At 38.7% G+C, this 16,274-nt stretch overlaps 1 protein-coding gene across 2 annotated transcripts; it reads right to left on the bottom strand.

Moving 5' to 3' along the window:
• Positions 1-360: 360 nt before the first annotated feature.
• Positions 361-16,261, bottom strand: LOC113982139 (arylsulfatase H-like). Of its 2 annotated transcripts, none has more exons than XM_027710112.2 (11): positions 15,963-16,261; positions 13,350-13,399; positions 12,661-12,810; positions 10,287-10,408; positions 8,707-8,829; positions 5,270-5,693; positions 4,401-4,537; positions 3,009-3,143; positions 2,201-2,363; positions 1,788-1,909; positions 361-1,172 (listed from the first exon to the last, which is right to left on the bottom strand). In XM_027710112.2, the coding sequence occupies exons 1-11, from the start codon at positions 16,140-16,142 to the stop codon at positions 802-804; spliced, it is 1,977 nt and encodes a 658-aa protein (XP_027565913.2). In that variant the 5' UTR covers positions 16,143-16,261; the 3' UTR covers positions 361-801. The 2 variants fall into 2 exon arrangements, with proteins under 2 accessions (XP_027565913.2, XP_039241760.1); XM_039385826.1 differs by lacking the exon at positions 15,963-16,261 and adding an exon at positions 15,501-15,928.
• Positions 16,262-16,274: the final 13 nt, after the last annotated feature.

Below are 16,274 nucleotides of genomic sequence, written 5' to 3'. Positions count from 1 at the left end.
TCATAGTTAGAGTTTGACATCTTTCAAAGAGTCTTTTCTGAACCTGCTACTTGTCAGCAGCAATGAGTTATGACTGAGATAAGGGCAGCAGGGTAACCTGTGCAGTCATGTGCCCAAATAGCTCATTACCAGTGTGGCACTTCTGTGGCCATCAATGCCAAAATGCCCTTGCCAGTGCTGCTTAGGGAGCTGGGTGGGATGGGAGCTTTGGAAAGGAAAAATCCTTTCCCTTTTGTGTTCTCCATCAAAAGAGGCTGACTCCAATCAGAAGAGTCCCATCCTTCTCAGAGAGTGCAGACAGCTGCTACCCAGCTTGTCATGTTTCTGGGCAAAATTATTTTTTAATTATTTTGGAAGCAATAGTCTGCAAAAATTTATTATAGGGGCACCTTATGCATCACCAGTAAGGATAACAAAATTAAGGAAGACCTCACTCCAGAAATCACTTAGAAATTCAGCACAAAAAAAACAAAACAAAGCTTCTGAGTGCACATTCGTAATCATCAAAACATGTTATATCATTACTTGTACAGATCTAATCTTGACCTGCTTCAGTGCATTTGAACTATTCATTCAGTTGTCAGCAGATGCAAGTTAAAACATAGTCTTCAGAGCATGCTGTCTTAATCCCTCCCTGAGAGAGTCCATCCTATAGCCACCTTTACTAAATACTGTACCACTCACTGGAACAATTCTTATGTAAAGGCTGCATTTAGAGAAACAAATGACCCACTGATCAACACCCCCAAAGGAAACACTCTTAATCTAAATACATTCTGAGGAAGTATCTGTTTCTATCCTTTATAGGTCAGCAAGTTTACTATCACTTTCCTTATCACACCAGCAGAATGGGAATGTCCCACAGCACGGCTGCAGCCACGGCTTCCACACCACGTTGTACACAGAGAGCTGCTCTGGGACTGGAGTCAGTGTCCTGCGATGCTCTTCGATGGCTCTTCCAATCTTCCTTATGACAGTGTCAAAGAGGGGCTCAGTGTCAGCCGAGAGAGGTTTGGCTTCAGAAGGGTCTCGTGAGAGATCAAACAGCAATGGAGGGTCATGGTGGGTCACACCTTCCCCAAAACATGGGCAAAATCCTCTATCATAACAAGCCCCAGCTCCGGGAGGACTGAAGATAGGGGTCACATAGTGAGCCTTCCAAATGGCTCCACCTGGCAGGAAAGAAAGAATCGCAGAAGGTTTGCAGTGGCACTGGCAGTTATCACAGGGTGAATATTTTTCTAGAGTTCATTTCTGTTTGCACTTCAGCTCTACACTTATTAGTTGATATAGTATTTTAATTTCATTTAAAATTAGGTGTCACAGAATTAAACTAATAATGTAAAATGATTTCTGACATTTTGAAATTTCTCCAAAGTTTTCAGCAAGTATGAGCTATCAGACACTTTGTTTTTTATGAAAACATGAAAAAAAGATTTTGGGATTCCATGGCTTGCTTCCCTTTTAAGGTAGCAGGACTACAGACAACGGGCTGAGACAAAGACTTCTCTATGAGACAAGGAGGGTACTGACTCCTCAGGCATTTCTTTCAGGTGGAGATGTGGGTGAGACCTATCCTGAGCTCCAGTAGCCTGCCTGGCACACCATGTGCCTTGAAGCCACAAAAACCCTCTTTGTCCTGTACAATACAGGCAATGCTAGTAAGTTCTTTAACACCTTACACCTGGAATTACATGGAAAGCTGCAATCCCAGAAAAAAATGAGTTAGGCCAGTGTGCCCTTCTGTAGACTGGGCCTAATTTTTTGGAGAGAGGCTGTATACTCACTGTCTTTCTGGTGCCACCTCACAGCATGTAAATGAATGCCACAGTAGTGGAACAGGAACTCGTGCTCTGAGTGCGCAACCGTTCCTCGCAGTAGAGGCATCAGATCCCGGCCATCAATTATCCTAACAGAAAAAACAGAGATCATCAGACTGATCTCTATACAGGACTGCATTCCTTCTGCAAACCTCTTGCTGGAACTGGCAACTTTGAATGAGAAAGAGGCTTGTAGAAGATATTGGGTAGAGGCTCAATTTCAAATGTAGAGAAGAGATGACGAAGCTGTGCTAACATAGATGTGCCTAGAAAAGGAGCAGGACTGAAAAAGAAAACATCAGACTCTTAGAATGTGTTTCCAAACTTTATTTTCCGTTATTTTGGGAAAGAAGGAGTAATAAAGATACTTGTGTTTGTACCTGTCCTGAGGCACTACCCCTCCAGCCAGATGAATTACTGTAGGATAAATATCCATAAGGCTTGTAGGTTCATCAATAACTGTTCCTGGAGGTAACACTCCTGGCCATCTAAATATCCCTGGAACACGAATTCCTCCTTCCCAGCCTCCCATAGCTTTTCCACCTTTCATTTAGAAAGAAAAAAAGGATTTAAAATAAATTTCATTTAAAATAAAGAGAAATTTTAGACAAATGTTACTGTACTATAAGCTAATGTTAATTTCATGAGCCTTCTTTACTCTTTTGTTTTTACTGCCAAGATCCTTCTCCTCAGCATCAATGAAAGTGTGTTCACTAGATCACCCCACCCCTGAATGGCCTTCTTTTTTTATTTTTTTTTTTACTACCTTCTATTGTTTTAGAAACACATTGCACCATCAACACTCAGTGTGGATAAAATTTTCAGGCATAAAATGATTTCTTCATCTTTCTTCTACAATACTATAACATACCCGTTGTTGTGAAAGCAAGGATTCAGATGTAAGATGAAAGTAGTATTAAGTGAGAAGTTATACAATCTTAATAAAAATTAACTTGTGGTTAGTTGCCTCATGAGGAAATTACAGTTTGAGAACTCATGCTTATAAAGAACGTCTGCCCAGGTTAGCAGTTACTTCATTTTTAAATGCCTAATTAAAATGAGACAAATTTGCTTCTCAATGATAAAATACTGTCACTCCTTAAGCATACAGTCTTATCTACACCATAGGGGTGTCCAAAATACTTTACTAGTTGATGCTGGGTTGTCACTGTCCCTGACAGCTCTTACCTTTGTATATTCCATTCCAACCACCCAGCTGCCTTTTGTCTTCTTGTCTTTCCAGCCATCCACCATGATCAGAGGTAAAGTAAACTAGTGTAGTATCTTTCAAACCTTCCTTATCAATAGCATCTAGAACCTGGCCTGTAAACACAAGAATACGTATGTATTAAAAAGAAAAAAATATAGCTTACACTACATAAATTTTAGCCTCTGACTTGTCAACATTCATCAATGTCATTTCTTATCCATGTAGGGCTGCCCATTCTTTAAAAGAAGAGTTTTTTTAAGATTAAGATTTTTAGTTATTATTTCACTAATATTAATATTATTGCTTATTAAAAGCATAGAAAATTTGTGATGTGCTGTAATCCCCTTATTATTTGTATTTTAACAGAGTGCAACAACCACAGTCACAGGCTGTATTGTAGAGGGCAAAAGTGCCACGTACTGTAAAAATATGGAAAGAAAATGTGATTCAAGGCCCCAAAAAGTTAGATTCTGCATCAGTGGTGGCTATCATGAGAAACGTGTAAAAAATGTCATGTACCCTTACTTTATGTTGTCTAGACCGCAGTTAGGATGTGGATTACATTACTGGATGGATATAATATGCATTAATGATAAATTTCCTTTTCATTTAAAAGTAATTCTTGAACTGTTTCAGATGTTCTTAATTTCTTGATTATATTCATGATGTGTAAGTGTTTGACAGGTAGGTTTGAAACCAATTTCTGTATATGTACCTAACTCTTATCCCTTTTGCCAATATGGGTCCTTTTCCTCCATCATGACCGAATGATAAATAACTCCTCCCTCCAAAAAAACAGGCTGAAGAATAACATGAATCTAATTGGGGGGGGCATACCAATTAAAATTTATGAACACTTCTGGATTTATGAATGGGGCTGAAAAATATTTATTATGCTGATTAATGCAGCAGTCAGAAATAAATAGCCTGCTGGTTTATATCCAGAATTAATTTGCTTATCAGTTTTATCACATTCTGATCACCTACTTAGAAATGACCATAAGAGGCTGAAATTACCCGATCTCTATAAATCAAAGAAAATGAAATAATTCTCAATATTTAATAAGAAGATCAGGAGGGCTCCTTGACAGGAGCTAAGGGGACATGGTTAAAACTGGTAAACACTTGACCAAAAAAAAAATGAATGACCAGAAAGACTCATTTTGTCCAAGACCGGAGAAAGTAAAAAGCCAATGCTATAAGCCAACAGTGCTCATACAAATTAACAGATGTTCATAAAAAGCTTAGGACGTTTTCCTACTTGTTTTTAATTATCTTCCTTGTCCTTTTCATAACAATTGTGTTTTATTACATATTTAGACCTAGGTATTAGATAGTTGGAGACATTTTTATTTGCTATGGTGACTTACCCACGATCCAGTCCATCTCCTCTACATTGTCTCCATATAAACCATGTCTGCTCCTCTGAAGGAACTTCTCTGTGGTGAGGAGAGGGGTGTGGGAATGTAAAAAGGAAAGAAAGAGGAGGAATGGCTTGTGCTTATTTCTAAGGAACAGAAATCAACATTTTGTTATTAGGGAGGAAGGTTCTCAATGCATACAGAGGTCAGGTGTAATGAAAAATGGTATTATTTATGTACAGATATTTCAACAATCTCTTCAGAGACATCATAGTTTGTAAGATAGTATAACCCAGTGATTAGGATTTGTCTGATCAAATAATGTTTGGCCTGTATAAAATGACCCCGTTTTTTCCTCTGAATCATAGATAGAAAACTTCTGGATTGAAGCTCCACTTTCTGCTATTGCAAACCACAACTGTGCTACTGAAGTGAAGGCAGCAGGTTCATCTCCTGCCAGCTGCTGCCCACGTACCAGACTGTATGATAAGGCTACACCACAGCTCTGCTTTTCCTTCTCTGGCCCACACATGCATTTCTGACATTAGCTGCTATTCTTTAAAGCTACAATGTTGGTTTCATTGATAGATATACATATTTCCCCAATACAGTCCAGAAATATTCAGTCCAACACATGGAAATTTGGAAATGTTATCAGCTTTAGTGAAGCAAGGAATACGGGACATCCTTAAGCAGCAGCTAATTTTTTGCTTTAATGATACCACATAAATATTGATATTATTTAAAATTAATAAGCTTAATAATACTTATAATCCTATATGATATTATAAAAATTATAAAACACTCACATGGCAAAGTGCTGTTTAAAAGTTGCAAGATGTTCAAGAAAATCTGTGATCAAAGAAAAACCACTTTACCTTTCAATAAATGAAATGGACTCTCTCAAGATAAGGGATGTAGTTCTGTCTGTCACCATTGGCTGCTCAGTAACTTCATGGTTTCTCATCATAATGCAGTTCCAGTAGCGAACAAACCCATAACTTGAGAACCAGGATACAAAGAACAGGAGACTAAACCCAACAAGGCAGATCAGTGTTTTCCAGTGAACTGGAATCAAGCCAGTCAGTCTTCCCAGGGCAGCAGTGAGTGCAATGAGGCCAATCATTTGAGTAGAAAGCCAGAGTTTCCTTCTAAAAGCTCTGTCCATCTCCGGTGTTTCCGTTGGTTGGCAGTCACTTATTAGCGTAAAAGGCATCCCATAAAAATAGTCAAATCCGTGATTTAAAGGGTGATGGCAATGGTCATTGCGGGATTCACAGTTAACACCTTGATGCCACTTCCCTGAAAATGTAGATTTTTAAAATGTAAAGAGAAAATATATAAAAAAAATCTTCCTCATACAAAATATTTCTCCAAAATGGTTGGTTTCATTCTGCTGGTGATGACTTCTTCATCCTACACAGAAATATACTGAGTATGTAGTGATATAATGGGTTTGATGAAACCAAACCTCTACCAACAAAGTTATTGGTGCTCTGTACACATATTCATGCCCTTAAGTTTTTATCAAACATAAAAAAAATGGATTATAAAGGGAACTAGAAATCCAGAAAAATTCAGAACTGAGCAAAAATATATGGCTTTTCTGGAGACCTATCAGGTAAAGTAGGGGGAAGCTGTCCTTTTTTAAGCACAGGACAAAATAACACTGTTCTGTTGTCTCTTTACCTTCAAGGTGCTATGCGGACTTGTTTCTGAAAAGTTCTGAAGAGCTTGATGTCAGGACTGTGGCAACACTCATTGTTGGTGCCAGACTGATAAGGGAGGCTATGGAGAGTAGTCAAATAACCGGCAGCTCACCTGTCTGTTTACCAGATAAACCACCAGATCCTGAAAAACTTGAGTTCAGGAGATCAGGATTTCTCATGAAACTCTACATATGTAAGTAACTTTGCTGATCATTGTATCTCCATATACTGAATGAGAATAAAAGACTTAGTTTTATAAATATTTTTGCTATTTGTATTTAGTCAAATTTTAAAAAGTTAAAGCCTCCTTCTTTTAAATGTTGAAGTCTTCATAAATCAGAAGGAACATCTCTTGACCTTTTGCAATGCAATTTTTTCTTTATTATGAACATACAAACTATTATGATGAATGGCACGTCAAAACCATGCTTTTTCTTCCCCTCCAGCCTATTCAAACAGACTGGTTAGGCACTTATATGGGGACATTGCCAGCAGGCTCATTTGGCTCAAACACTGAAGTTTGTGAATATCTGAATCAAATGAACAAAATCTACCTCTCATCACAGAGATGTAGTTTAAGTGCATTTTATGATCTCTGATGTAATGCAGATTTTGGGTACTAGATCTATAGACCAAAATGAACATTTAGAATTGTATTTGAAGACTAATTTGCAACTAGTTCGTATTGTGGAGTCAGGAATTGTGCACTTAGAAGAGGATGTTATAGTAAACCATTTGTTTAGGATAGTGCCAAAACATATACTAGCAGTCAACTCTAAGTAGGTTTCACTAGAATTGCTGTGCATCACAATAGGAGCAGAAAAAACCGCTTCAGAAGGAAAAAAAAAAGCTGCTCTTTAGATATAAATATAAAGAAAGAATGGAATTCCATTCTAAGTGGATGTATTCCTTTCAGCTAAAATCTCTACTCAGTTTACTTCTTGACATATTTAGAGCCAGCTATAGAACGAAACAGATTTGTAATCAATACATAGATGCATTGGTGCAGCTAAAGTATCCTTGAAATCCAAATGCACTCCAACACCTAAATCTCCAGCCAAGGTCGATAAAGACTTCTGACATGCTAGAAAAGACTCAAATCTCCAGAAGATAAACTAAGTGTATAATTAAGATAAATTAATCTCTGAGGGCATACGTTATGCAACACTGGCTTTTTGACTACAAAATATCTTCAAAGCATTTCCCAACAAAAAGTCTCATTATCACCTCAAGCTGCAGATTATTAATGGGATTTAATTTGCAATTAAACTAGTTGTGCTCAGGGCAAAACAATCACAAACCATTCAGGTGTGACTACTTAGTGCTCATTCAGCTGTGGTGACATGCACAGATGTTAAGATTTTTTTGCTTCATGACTTGAATGTAAAATTCTTGTGGGTTTTTGTGTGTCACTTACAGCTGATGCTTCCCACCATCCCCTACGGTGCAATTAATCAGGATCTGTCAATCCAGTTAAACTAAGTGATGCTTTTGGTGTCCATAGTGTGATTTTAGCTGAGATGCCCACAGGGAAAATGCTAGTTCATTTTGCTTATGGGAAGTATGCAGCAGAGTCTCCCTGCAGAGCAATTCCCTTGGGAGAGTGGAGAGAAATCTGATTGTCTTTTTAGTGATTACATGCTGAAACCAAGCTGAAGCATGCATGGGCTGTTTTATGAGCTGATTAAAACAACTAAAATAATATTGCTGCAAAACTAACAGGAGATGGAGCTTTAGTAATGCAGAATTTAAATAGCATGGAAGGCTTCTTTTAGTTTTGTCCTGTGCGGTTTAGATTTATTCTGTTGAATGAATAGAAATCTATTTTTACAGGAACTTTTATTGATACATTCAGTTGGTTTGTACAGCCAATATCTTTAAGTGTCAGATGTAGATTTTGGGTTTTGACATTTTAGATGCTCAGATGAAGTAGGACAATTAGCTGAAAATTCAGCTCAGGAATGTTTGTGCTTTATCAGCCTGTGGAATTATGTGACATATCTAAGATAAATAATTATTTGAAACTATATCATGACTAAAGGTTACAACTATTAAAAAGATAGAACTATAATATATGAACAAAATTCATGTCAATGCTGAAGAAGGCAATGTTTTACAGGCTGTACTGAAATCGTGGTGAACTTAGTCTCATAATTGCTTTGTTTCTGGTTTTAAAAGGCCAAATCCTGTGATACTATAAATTGTCTCTACTGGTTTAAGTAGCAGCTGTTCCCTTTTGCCATGAATCTACTCCGAACTGGGTAAAACATCATCATGCATATTTAAATGGCACTCATATTTTTGCCTTTTTTTAAATGAAATAGCATCAAATAAGCATCTTGTACCTGGTATAATAATATTCAGAAATTATTAACATATTTTTCGTTATGTATTTTGACAACCAGTAAAGTTTTTCTGCTTTGTCAGATGCTTGTTCTTTTAAGAAAGATACTATCTGGTCAGGATTTTTTCTTACGTAATATTCTTAAATTGGGAAATAAAAATATTACAACTGAAGTATTAGCAGTTACTAACTAAAACAACTGGTTCGAGTGAGATGTGCAGGTGAAACACATTCTAGAACATTTTTAGGAGTGTCTCCATACCTATCAGTCCTGTGCTGTAGCCTTGCTTCTGCAGTATTTTGGCAAAAGTGGTTTCATTTGGAGGAAGGCCTCCTGAGCCAGCATTCCAAAAAATAACACGGTAATTGTTTGTAGCATCCATCCCTAAAAATAAAGCAATCTGAGTAAGTGTAAGAGGCAGAGTACTTTTAGCCGACATACTTCGTTGTTTCCTGATTTCATTGAAATCAGAGTGTTAAATGTTCATCTTAATGCTGTTTGTTTGGGAAAATGAATCTAGGACTCTGGACAAAATTAAACAAGAGTTAAGCCTCTCTATGGTACCCATTCTTCTTTGTACGTCATACTGAGACATCTTACTTAATTTCATTTCATTTCTTTTTGTTAGGGATGACACAGTTGTATAGGAGCTTTTATATGTTACAGTGGCATCCAGGCTGTATGTAATGCACTTACTTAGTGTGCCTGTGAGGGCAGGGAAGAGCATAAGGAGACTTAAGCCCTCTATTAGCCTCAAACTCCAGCTCACATAAGGCTACCTGGGAACTCAAGATTTCCCTGCACAGTGTCATGGCTGGTATCCCGTTTCTGAGACCCACAGAGTAGTTACCTAGCACTGCAGTATTCTCTTCACCTTCAGGTTTACACCCCATTATTTAGCATTTTATACTGGCATAACCCCATCATACAGTGTTGTGTGAAGTTCAGTCACTTCTGGCAGTGTTGAACATCTCTGGTCCTTTTATAGAGGGAGAGGGTTTGCACAAGACCACATGCATTTTCAAGCTACCAGTCTCAGTGGGAGCTGTCGTGATAAATGTAGGATGACATATCGGCTTCGAAATGCCTCAGGAATGAAGGCTCTGAAGATAATTTGCAATAGAACAAGCATTTGAGAGATGCTGTTAGAAACATGTAGAGCTGTTTGTTTTTCATACCTCTTCATCTCAGGGATGTGGTTTGACAGGATAGTATTTTTTCTTCAAAAACACAACTGGGAAAAATAATATAGCTGTCAAACTGTTATTTCATAGGATGGATTAATTCTGACAGATTCATAAAGAAGCTTTCCCATACATGACTCGTTCTGCACCTCGACTGGAGGGAGTGGATACACATCTGCACAGATCTACTCTGCTCCCTGCAGGGCTGAGCTGTTTCTGACATATGATGAGGAGACACGCATGGCAGAAATTAATATAACTGGTTGTTTTGAAATGTGTCCTTATTGTTATTCATGTTTTGTGTAATGACTTCTTTGAATGTAACAATTTGCTTTAACTTCATTCTGGCTGCAATTTATACAATAGAGCACCAAAAGGCAACCAAAATTGTGAGTTGGGGGGATCAAGATGCTCTGCAGAGCTGTTTTTTCTCTTTTCTGCTTTCCCCCCAGTCAGTTGGATGTACTCCATAAACATAGATGCCACCTCCAAGGTTCTAGGCCTGGCTGGTGTCTTGTGGGTCTCAGCGAGGGATGATGTGTCTGTGGCACCCCTTCTGTTTGCACACCCTCATTTTTTTTTGGTGCCCATTGTATGACATTGTTCTCTACAGTAATAAAGCAATGTTTAAAGGCTGCTTGGCTTTGCGAGGCAAACCTGATCGGAGGGGATATCTGCCAGTGAGGAAAGCTGCTCTGCTGGGGGTGCAAAGTGGAGCTGCAGCAATGTGTTGGGTCAGTTTCACTCCTTCCTTTGCCAGGCGATCAATGTTCGGGGTCCTAAAAATGTAACCAGCACCATCAGATATCATTCAGAGGGTTTTTCAAGGGAATAAAGAATTATATACTTGTCTGTATTTTGGGAAGTTTCTTCTATTTGAAGATGGTCAGGACATAATTTTTTAACATTTATTTTAACTTTCTCAAGTGATGGGGAAATAGTTCTTTTTTTCTTTTTACATTAACATCAGTATCTGGATTAATTTCAAGCCAACCATTCCTTCTTGTTTCCCATGTCCTATGAAGAGTCTTGCAGAAATCATAGAACTATAGAAAGGTTTGGGTTGGAAGGGACCTTAAAAATAATCAAGTTCCAAGCCTTCTGCCATGGGTAGGGACACCTTCCACTAGATCATGGTGCTCAGACCCCCATCCAATCTGGTGTTGAACACTTCCAGGGATCAACAGCTTCTCTGGGCAACATGTTTCAGTGCCTCACCTCTCTCATAGTAAAGAATTTCTTTCTAATGTCTAATCTAAATTTACCCTCTTAAAATTTAAAGCCATTCCCCCTTGTCCTATCACTGCATTTCCTTGTAAAAAGTTGCTCTCAAGGCTTCTTATGGGCCCACTTTAGGTACTGGATGGCTGCTATAAAGTCTCCCAGGAGCCTTTTCATTCTCCAAAATATTTTTAAATTTTATTTTTCTTACCCAGGGTTGAGGCTGAATTAACAGATAATCAATCCCACAGGGACGAGGAGAGCTGTCTCTCTGCTGGACCCGTGTTTTTTCTCTCTGCCTCAGGAAGCTCTGTAACTTGCATGAAACATGCATAGACCTTTCATCCCTCCAGAGCTGCATTTCCTGCACCAGATTTTTAAAAAGCAGCATTTCCTACACCAGCTTATTGAAGAGGAGCATGTCAGCGTACAGTGTAATGGTAATTTAGTTGCCACAGGGTAACAATGCTTGACTACACTAGATGCTACATGACTTACAGTACAGGTAAGAAAGCAAACAAAATGCTTCTCCTGATGTTTTAAATGAAGGGAAAAGGAGAAAAATAGAAAGAAATCCTGCATGTTTTCACACTGTAGTGGCAATCTCTTGTGGCAACATGAATTAAGTGTAGATGAGAGAAGGGTATTTTGTAGACAACTGGCAACAAGCAAAACCAGGCTTGCCTAGCACACTAGTTACAGACAAGAGAATATCTTACATTTCAGAATACAGTATCTCCTTTTCCAATGTAAGGTATGCCTATTTTGCTTTAAATTAGATTCGACTTCAGTTTTACAATTTTGCTTTTGCAATTAGCACTTCAGTGGTGTTCACATGTAGACAAAATCCTCAGTAGGGTTTCAAAAGATCCTGGATGTTTTGTTGCTTTGTTCTGGTACTGTTAGGGATTCCTCCCTTAAAGACACACTGCCAGGAAACAACGTCTGCAACAAGGTTTCTTATTCTGTACAGCCTACAGCCTTTCACCAGAGGTACCATGCAGTGTAACTTGGAAGAGCAGTTGGTACAGTTCCACCATTCAGCACAGCTGCCATCTCAGCTAGATAAACATGGCTTCTGAAAGGACCACTTCCCAAAATGCTGCTTTGAACTCCTGGATTCTCAGCACTGTGGAGAGACAATTGCTAATAGACTCCAGGTACTTAGTTACTTCGCTAGTACGTCCCAAATGTACCCCACTGCTCTTGAAAAGAAAATCCATGCCATGAGGATGATGGTTTGGAGGCCCAGCATTGCAGAGCCCCATCAGCTACCTACATTTGCCAGCTGCCTGTCTGAAACTTGCCAACTGAAGCTGATTAAAGTAAGATTCTGAGAAATTTGCTGGGTGAGGGGAGCGATCACAGCAAATTTGATTTTGTTCAAAGAAGTGACAAGCTGGTAGAAAGCCAGAAGGCAATACTGTGGCACAATTTTGAAGAAGAAGGCAAATTCCATATCCTTGAGATTGAAAATAGAAGTATTTCCTAGTAGCATAGCTCATTGCAGTGATTTAACTTTACTTTGATGTAAGAATGGGAAACATAATGGCAACATAAAGTTAAAATGAGGTAATAATATGTTGAAAGAGGGGACAACATTTCTATCTTTGGGTATAGCTCTTTCTCAATGTCAGGCAATTAAGGGATACACAAGAACAATTGGCATATTCCCACAGTAAAGCAGCTCCATGTAGCAGAGCTGCCCCAGGAATGCACTCTAGGTTATGAGGTAATCCTAGGCAGAAGATTTCAGATTTACATTAAATATCACACCAGCTCTGTTCACCCTTACACTCAGTTTCCTTACCTGATAGTATCATTCCCATAGCAACCTACATCCCCTATGCCAAGGTCATCAGCCATCAATAGAACAATGTTTGGCCGTGTGATGATGGAAAGCTGTGTGACTGGTGGCTGCAGAAGCAGACCAAAAATCAGGGGTGTAACCAGGGGTGACCTGAAACACAGAAGAAGGAAAGAAGCCAATGACCTGGCCATTCATCATGCCCCCCACACGTGGCCAAAGACCCTCCAGTGTAAGCTTGGCTGCAGATCAGACCACTCTGTCCAGACACAGAGGGTGTGTTACATGTTTATCATTGACCCAAACAGATGTAATGAAAAGGAAAATGTCAGGTCCATAACTTTAAAATCTCCTTTTCTGATTGTTTCCCAGTTTCCTGTGAGCAGTCTCACATGGGAATTTACATGTAGCACGTGACATACAAGTGAACGTGCTTCAGTGGCTTGGAATGTTTAATAGAAGTTGGTCTGGGAAACTGCAAATGGGATCAACTTCCTCTGACATCATTTTTGACCAGACTGGGACCTTTGGGTTTTGCAAAAATTAATAACAAGAAAAACAAACAAACCCCACATTTTTAGTGTACTTTATGGATAAACAATGCTACTCTTTTATAACAGAGTACTATATCATTATTAAGGTTCACTGAGATCTAAGTATGATATAACAATAACTCATGATTTTTTTCTTACCAGTAAGAAGCTAGTTGCCAAATCATTTCTGCATTTGGAGTGTTCAGATCCTGCAAAACCAAGAGTACCTTGTCATATTTACATCTTCCTAGTAGTCACTGTAATAAAAATATATTAAAAACTTTACCAAAGACTGCTAACATTCTGTTTTATTTACTGCAGTGCACCTCAGATCAGACCCTAAATGAAGAAGAGTAAAGGCATTAATGTTATTTTTCTTGCTATCACTTCTTCACTTCTTAGAGGAATTTTTCTTTTTGTGTAGAGAAGTTTATCTTAAAACAGCAAAATAATTCTCTTTTCTTACATGACTCAGCTGTATGAAGAATACTTAGTGTTCAGAAAGGAAAAGAAGAGCTCTTTAAAATCCGGTCAATGTAATTTATTTTTCTGTGATCATAGAGAAAGTAGCAACCTGCTGCTCCTTTACATAATGTGCCAAGTTTACTTTCAGGTTTATAAGAGGTATTTGTAGTTGTCGAAATTCTAGTCATCTTTTTCCAATTATATTTTCTTAGAAGAATTTTTGTCCTCTTGTTTTTTTACTCTAAGAATGCACAGGTTTCTCTGGGGCTTTTCCTTTCCGTGCCAGGACAAGACAACCTATTTAAAGGCTTTGAAATAAAGGCCAAGTGAACTTGGTTCAGAAGCTTTAAAATAGACTCCTTTCAAATTTATCCCATGTCTAGCTGATCTATCCCAAGCATCTCAATTTTAAAAATTATGTTGGTTTCATATTTTGTTTTCCAGAAATGAGGTATTAAGCAGCTTAGTTAATATCCATAGTCCTTACATTTTATCCATCAACACTACAAGCTTTGAAGGGAAAATTTAAACTTCTATGTTTAGAAAATCGACATCCAAACACTTACTTACCAGTGCTGATACAGCATTGCTATGTACAGACACTCAGTTTCCTGCATTTGAGTTTGTGCCTTTGCTGCATCCTAGGTAGATATAGGAAAAGTGCTGGAGAATACCTCAGCCATCTTTTACATTTAAATACTATGTGCCTCCAAAGCAGTTGAAATAAAAAGGGAGTTGGAAATAATCAAATTTAATTGTGCAATTGGTCGTCACTAACTGCTTGCACTTCACACTAGAGAAACATTGATTTAAAGCACAGCCTGGAGCTCAAGGCTGAGCTTCCTTAGAAGCTGCCTGTAAAACAGCAGGTAATATCAAAAACAGTTACTGCACTGGCTGGTATTATCCCTGTCAATCCATTTCTTAGTGAAAGGTGGCAGGAGTCCAGGCAGAGAAACTTTAGCAGCTCTGGTGGGAGCAAGACAGATGGTGAAAGCAGCTTTCCCCGTTCTGAAAAATCAAAGGGAGCCCAGGTCCCTGCACACACAGCTGTGCAGCTTCCTGCTTGGCTCCTGGCAGCTGGGGCAGCAGCAAACAGTTCAGAGGATGCATTTTTGGAGACCTCTATGGAACCACTTTTGCCAAAGCGCCACTGAAGCCGTGCTGCAAGCAAACAGTCCTCTCTCTTACCTGAACTGAATTTGGCTTAAAGCAAAACTTTTTTCTCCCTTTCCCATCATTAATCCCTCCCCCAAAATAATTTAGATTTTATGCCCTTCTTCATCCATTTTAATAATCTCAGAATGGGGAGGGGGAAGGGCGGGAGAAGGGGGGAGTTTAGCTTGCATATCTTTCGTATTTAATTAATTGTTTCCTGTATTGATTCAAAGCAATAAAATTCAAATAAGTATTTACCTTTCCATCAAAATACTTACAAGATACTGAAATCCCAAGTCAAGCCGGTTGGCATAAGAGAAAACATTCATATTTTTAGATGTACTCAGATACACACAGTACCCATTTGCAGCATCAGTTTGGCAACACTCAGTGAAAAGTCATACAGTTAATACCACTCAATTCAGTACTGTTCAGTCTGTGAAACTTTCTTTGAAAAATTCGTGTTTTGAAGACGGGATAGATAAAAGTCAGACTCATGATAAATTGTCTGCAGCTCTGACTTTGTACGTATGTTTCTATGAGAATAATGTTGTTGTAAAGGGAAAAAGGATATTTAAAAAACTTCCTTGAGATATTTTTATCTGCAGGAGCAAGAAAAAAAGTTTCCAAACACTCATTAAAATTTTCCTGTGCATTTTCCAACATAGTAAGGGAGGAATACAGTACCTGGTCAAGTTATGTTCAAAGCAGGCAGTTGATAGACTGGTGCATGAGCTTGTTTTCAGTCGACTTAAAACCATTCAAAATTTTTTCAGCACAAGGACTGCTGCTATGGCACAGCGTCTAGTAACTGTTTCTGGAGACAGTCCTGAAATCTGCCGTAGTTGCACGTCCTACAGTTCACTACAGGAAAAGCGTGTTATACCAGAACTTGCAAGCAGCTGCATGTTCTAGCTTATCCTGAAGTCCCTGAAGCTGCACATCCCACTGCTGTTTGCACAGTTCTGACATTCATACAGTGTGGGAAGGTCGGGCTGGGGAACACCACAAATGCAGCTAAAATGCTTTCTGCCCAACCACCAGTTTCTCAAGGGATGGGAATGATCTGCTTCAAGTCTGAGACACTCCCATAAAAGGCATTATAAATAACTTTTCCTCACTTCCACCAGAGAAAATCGCTGTACTTACGGAGCAGCAATTCTTTGTCTGTAGAAATAGAAACTGAGCTAATTTCTTCACTTTATTGGCAGTCCTCAGTGCTTGCAGCAGTGACAAGGTTGTCTCTGCACACGCAGTAAGAAATAGTTCTAGGGTGGGGAGGAAATGCCAGTAAGAGACTTGAATTTGCTTTTCCAGAAAATGAGTCATTCAGCTTCACTTCTGAGTGCTGCCTGTTTTCTTGTCGTCACTCAAAGGGACAAATTCAGGTTACATGCTGGCTAATGCTTGCTGTTTTGATTTTTCTTGTTTGAGTTCTGCTGTACTGAGTGTTTTGGGACA

The sequence above is a fragment of the Pipra filicauda genome, unplaced genomic scaffold, assembly GCF_003945595.2.
Source record: "Pipra filicauda isolate LSUMZ 115617 unplaced genomic scaffold, ASM394559v2 scaffold439_size563993_pilon, whole genome shotgun sequence".
Taxonomy (NCBI): Eukaryota; Metazoa; Chordata; class Aves; order Passeriformes; family Pipridae; genus Pipra; species Pipra filicauda.
This window is presented reverse-complemented; position numbering and strand designations above follow the sequence as displayed.

What these genes read in the sequence shown, in the direction of transcription:
- LOC113982139 (XM_027710112.2), bottom strand. Translation starts at nt 16,142, where the DNA reads ATGACTCATTTTCTGGAAAAGCAAATTCAAGTCTCTTACTGGCATTTC. An exon ending in TATGGGAATGATACTATCAG is followed by an intron (nt 10,409 to 12,660) that starts GTAAGGAAACTG and finishes TTACATTTTTAG; the next exon opens with GACCCCGAACATTGATCGCC. An exon ending in TTGGAATGGAATATACAAAG is followed by an intron (nt 2,364 to 3,008) that starts GTAAGAGCTGTC and finishes TCTAAATGAAAG; the next exon opens with GTGGAAAAGCTATGGGAGGC.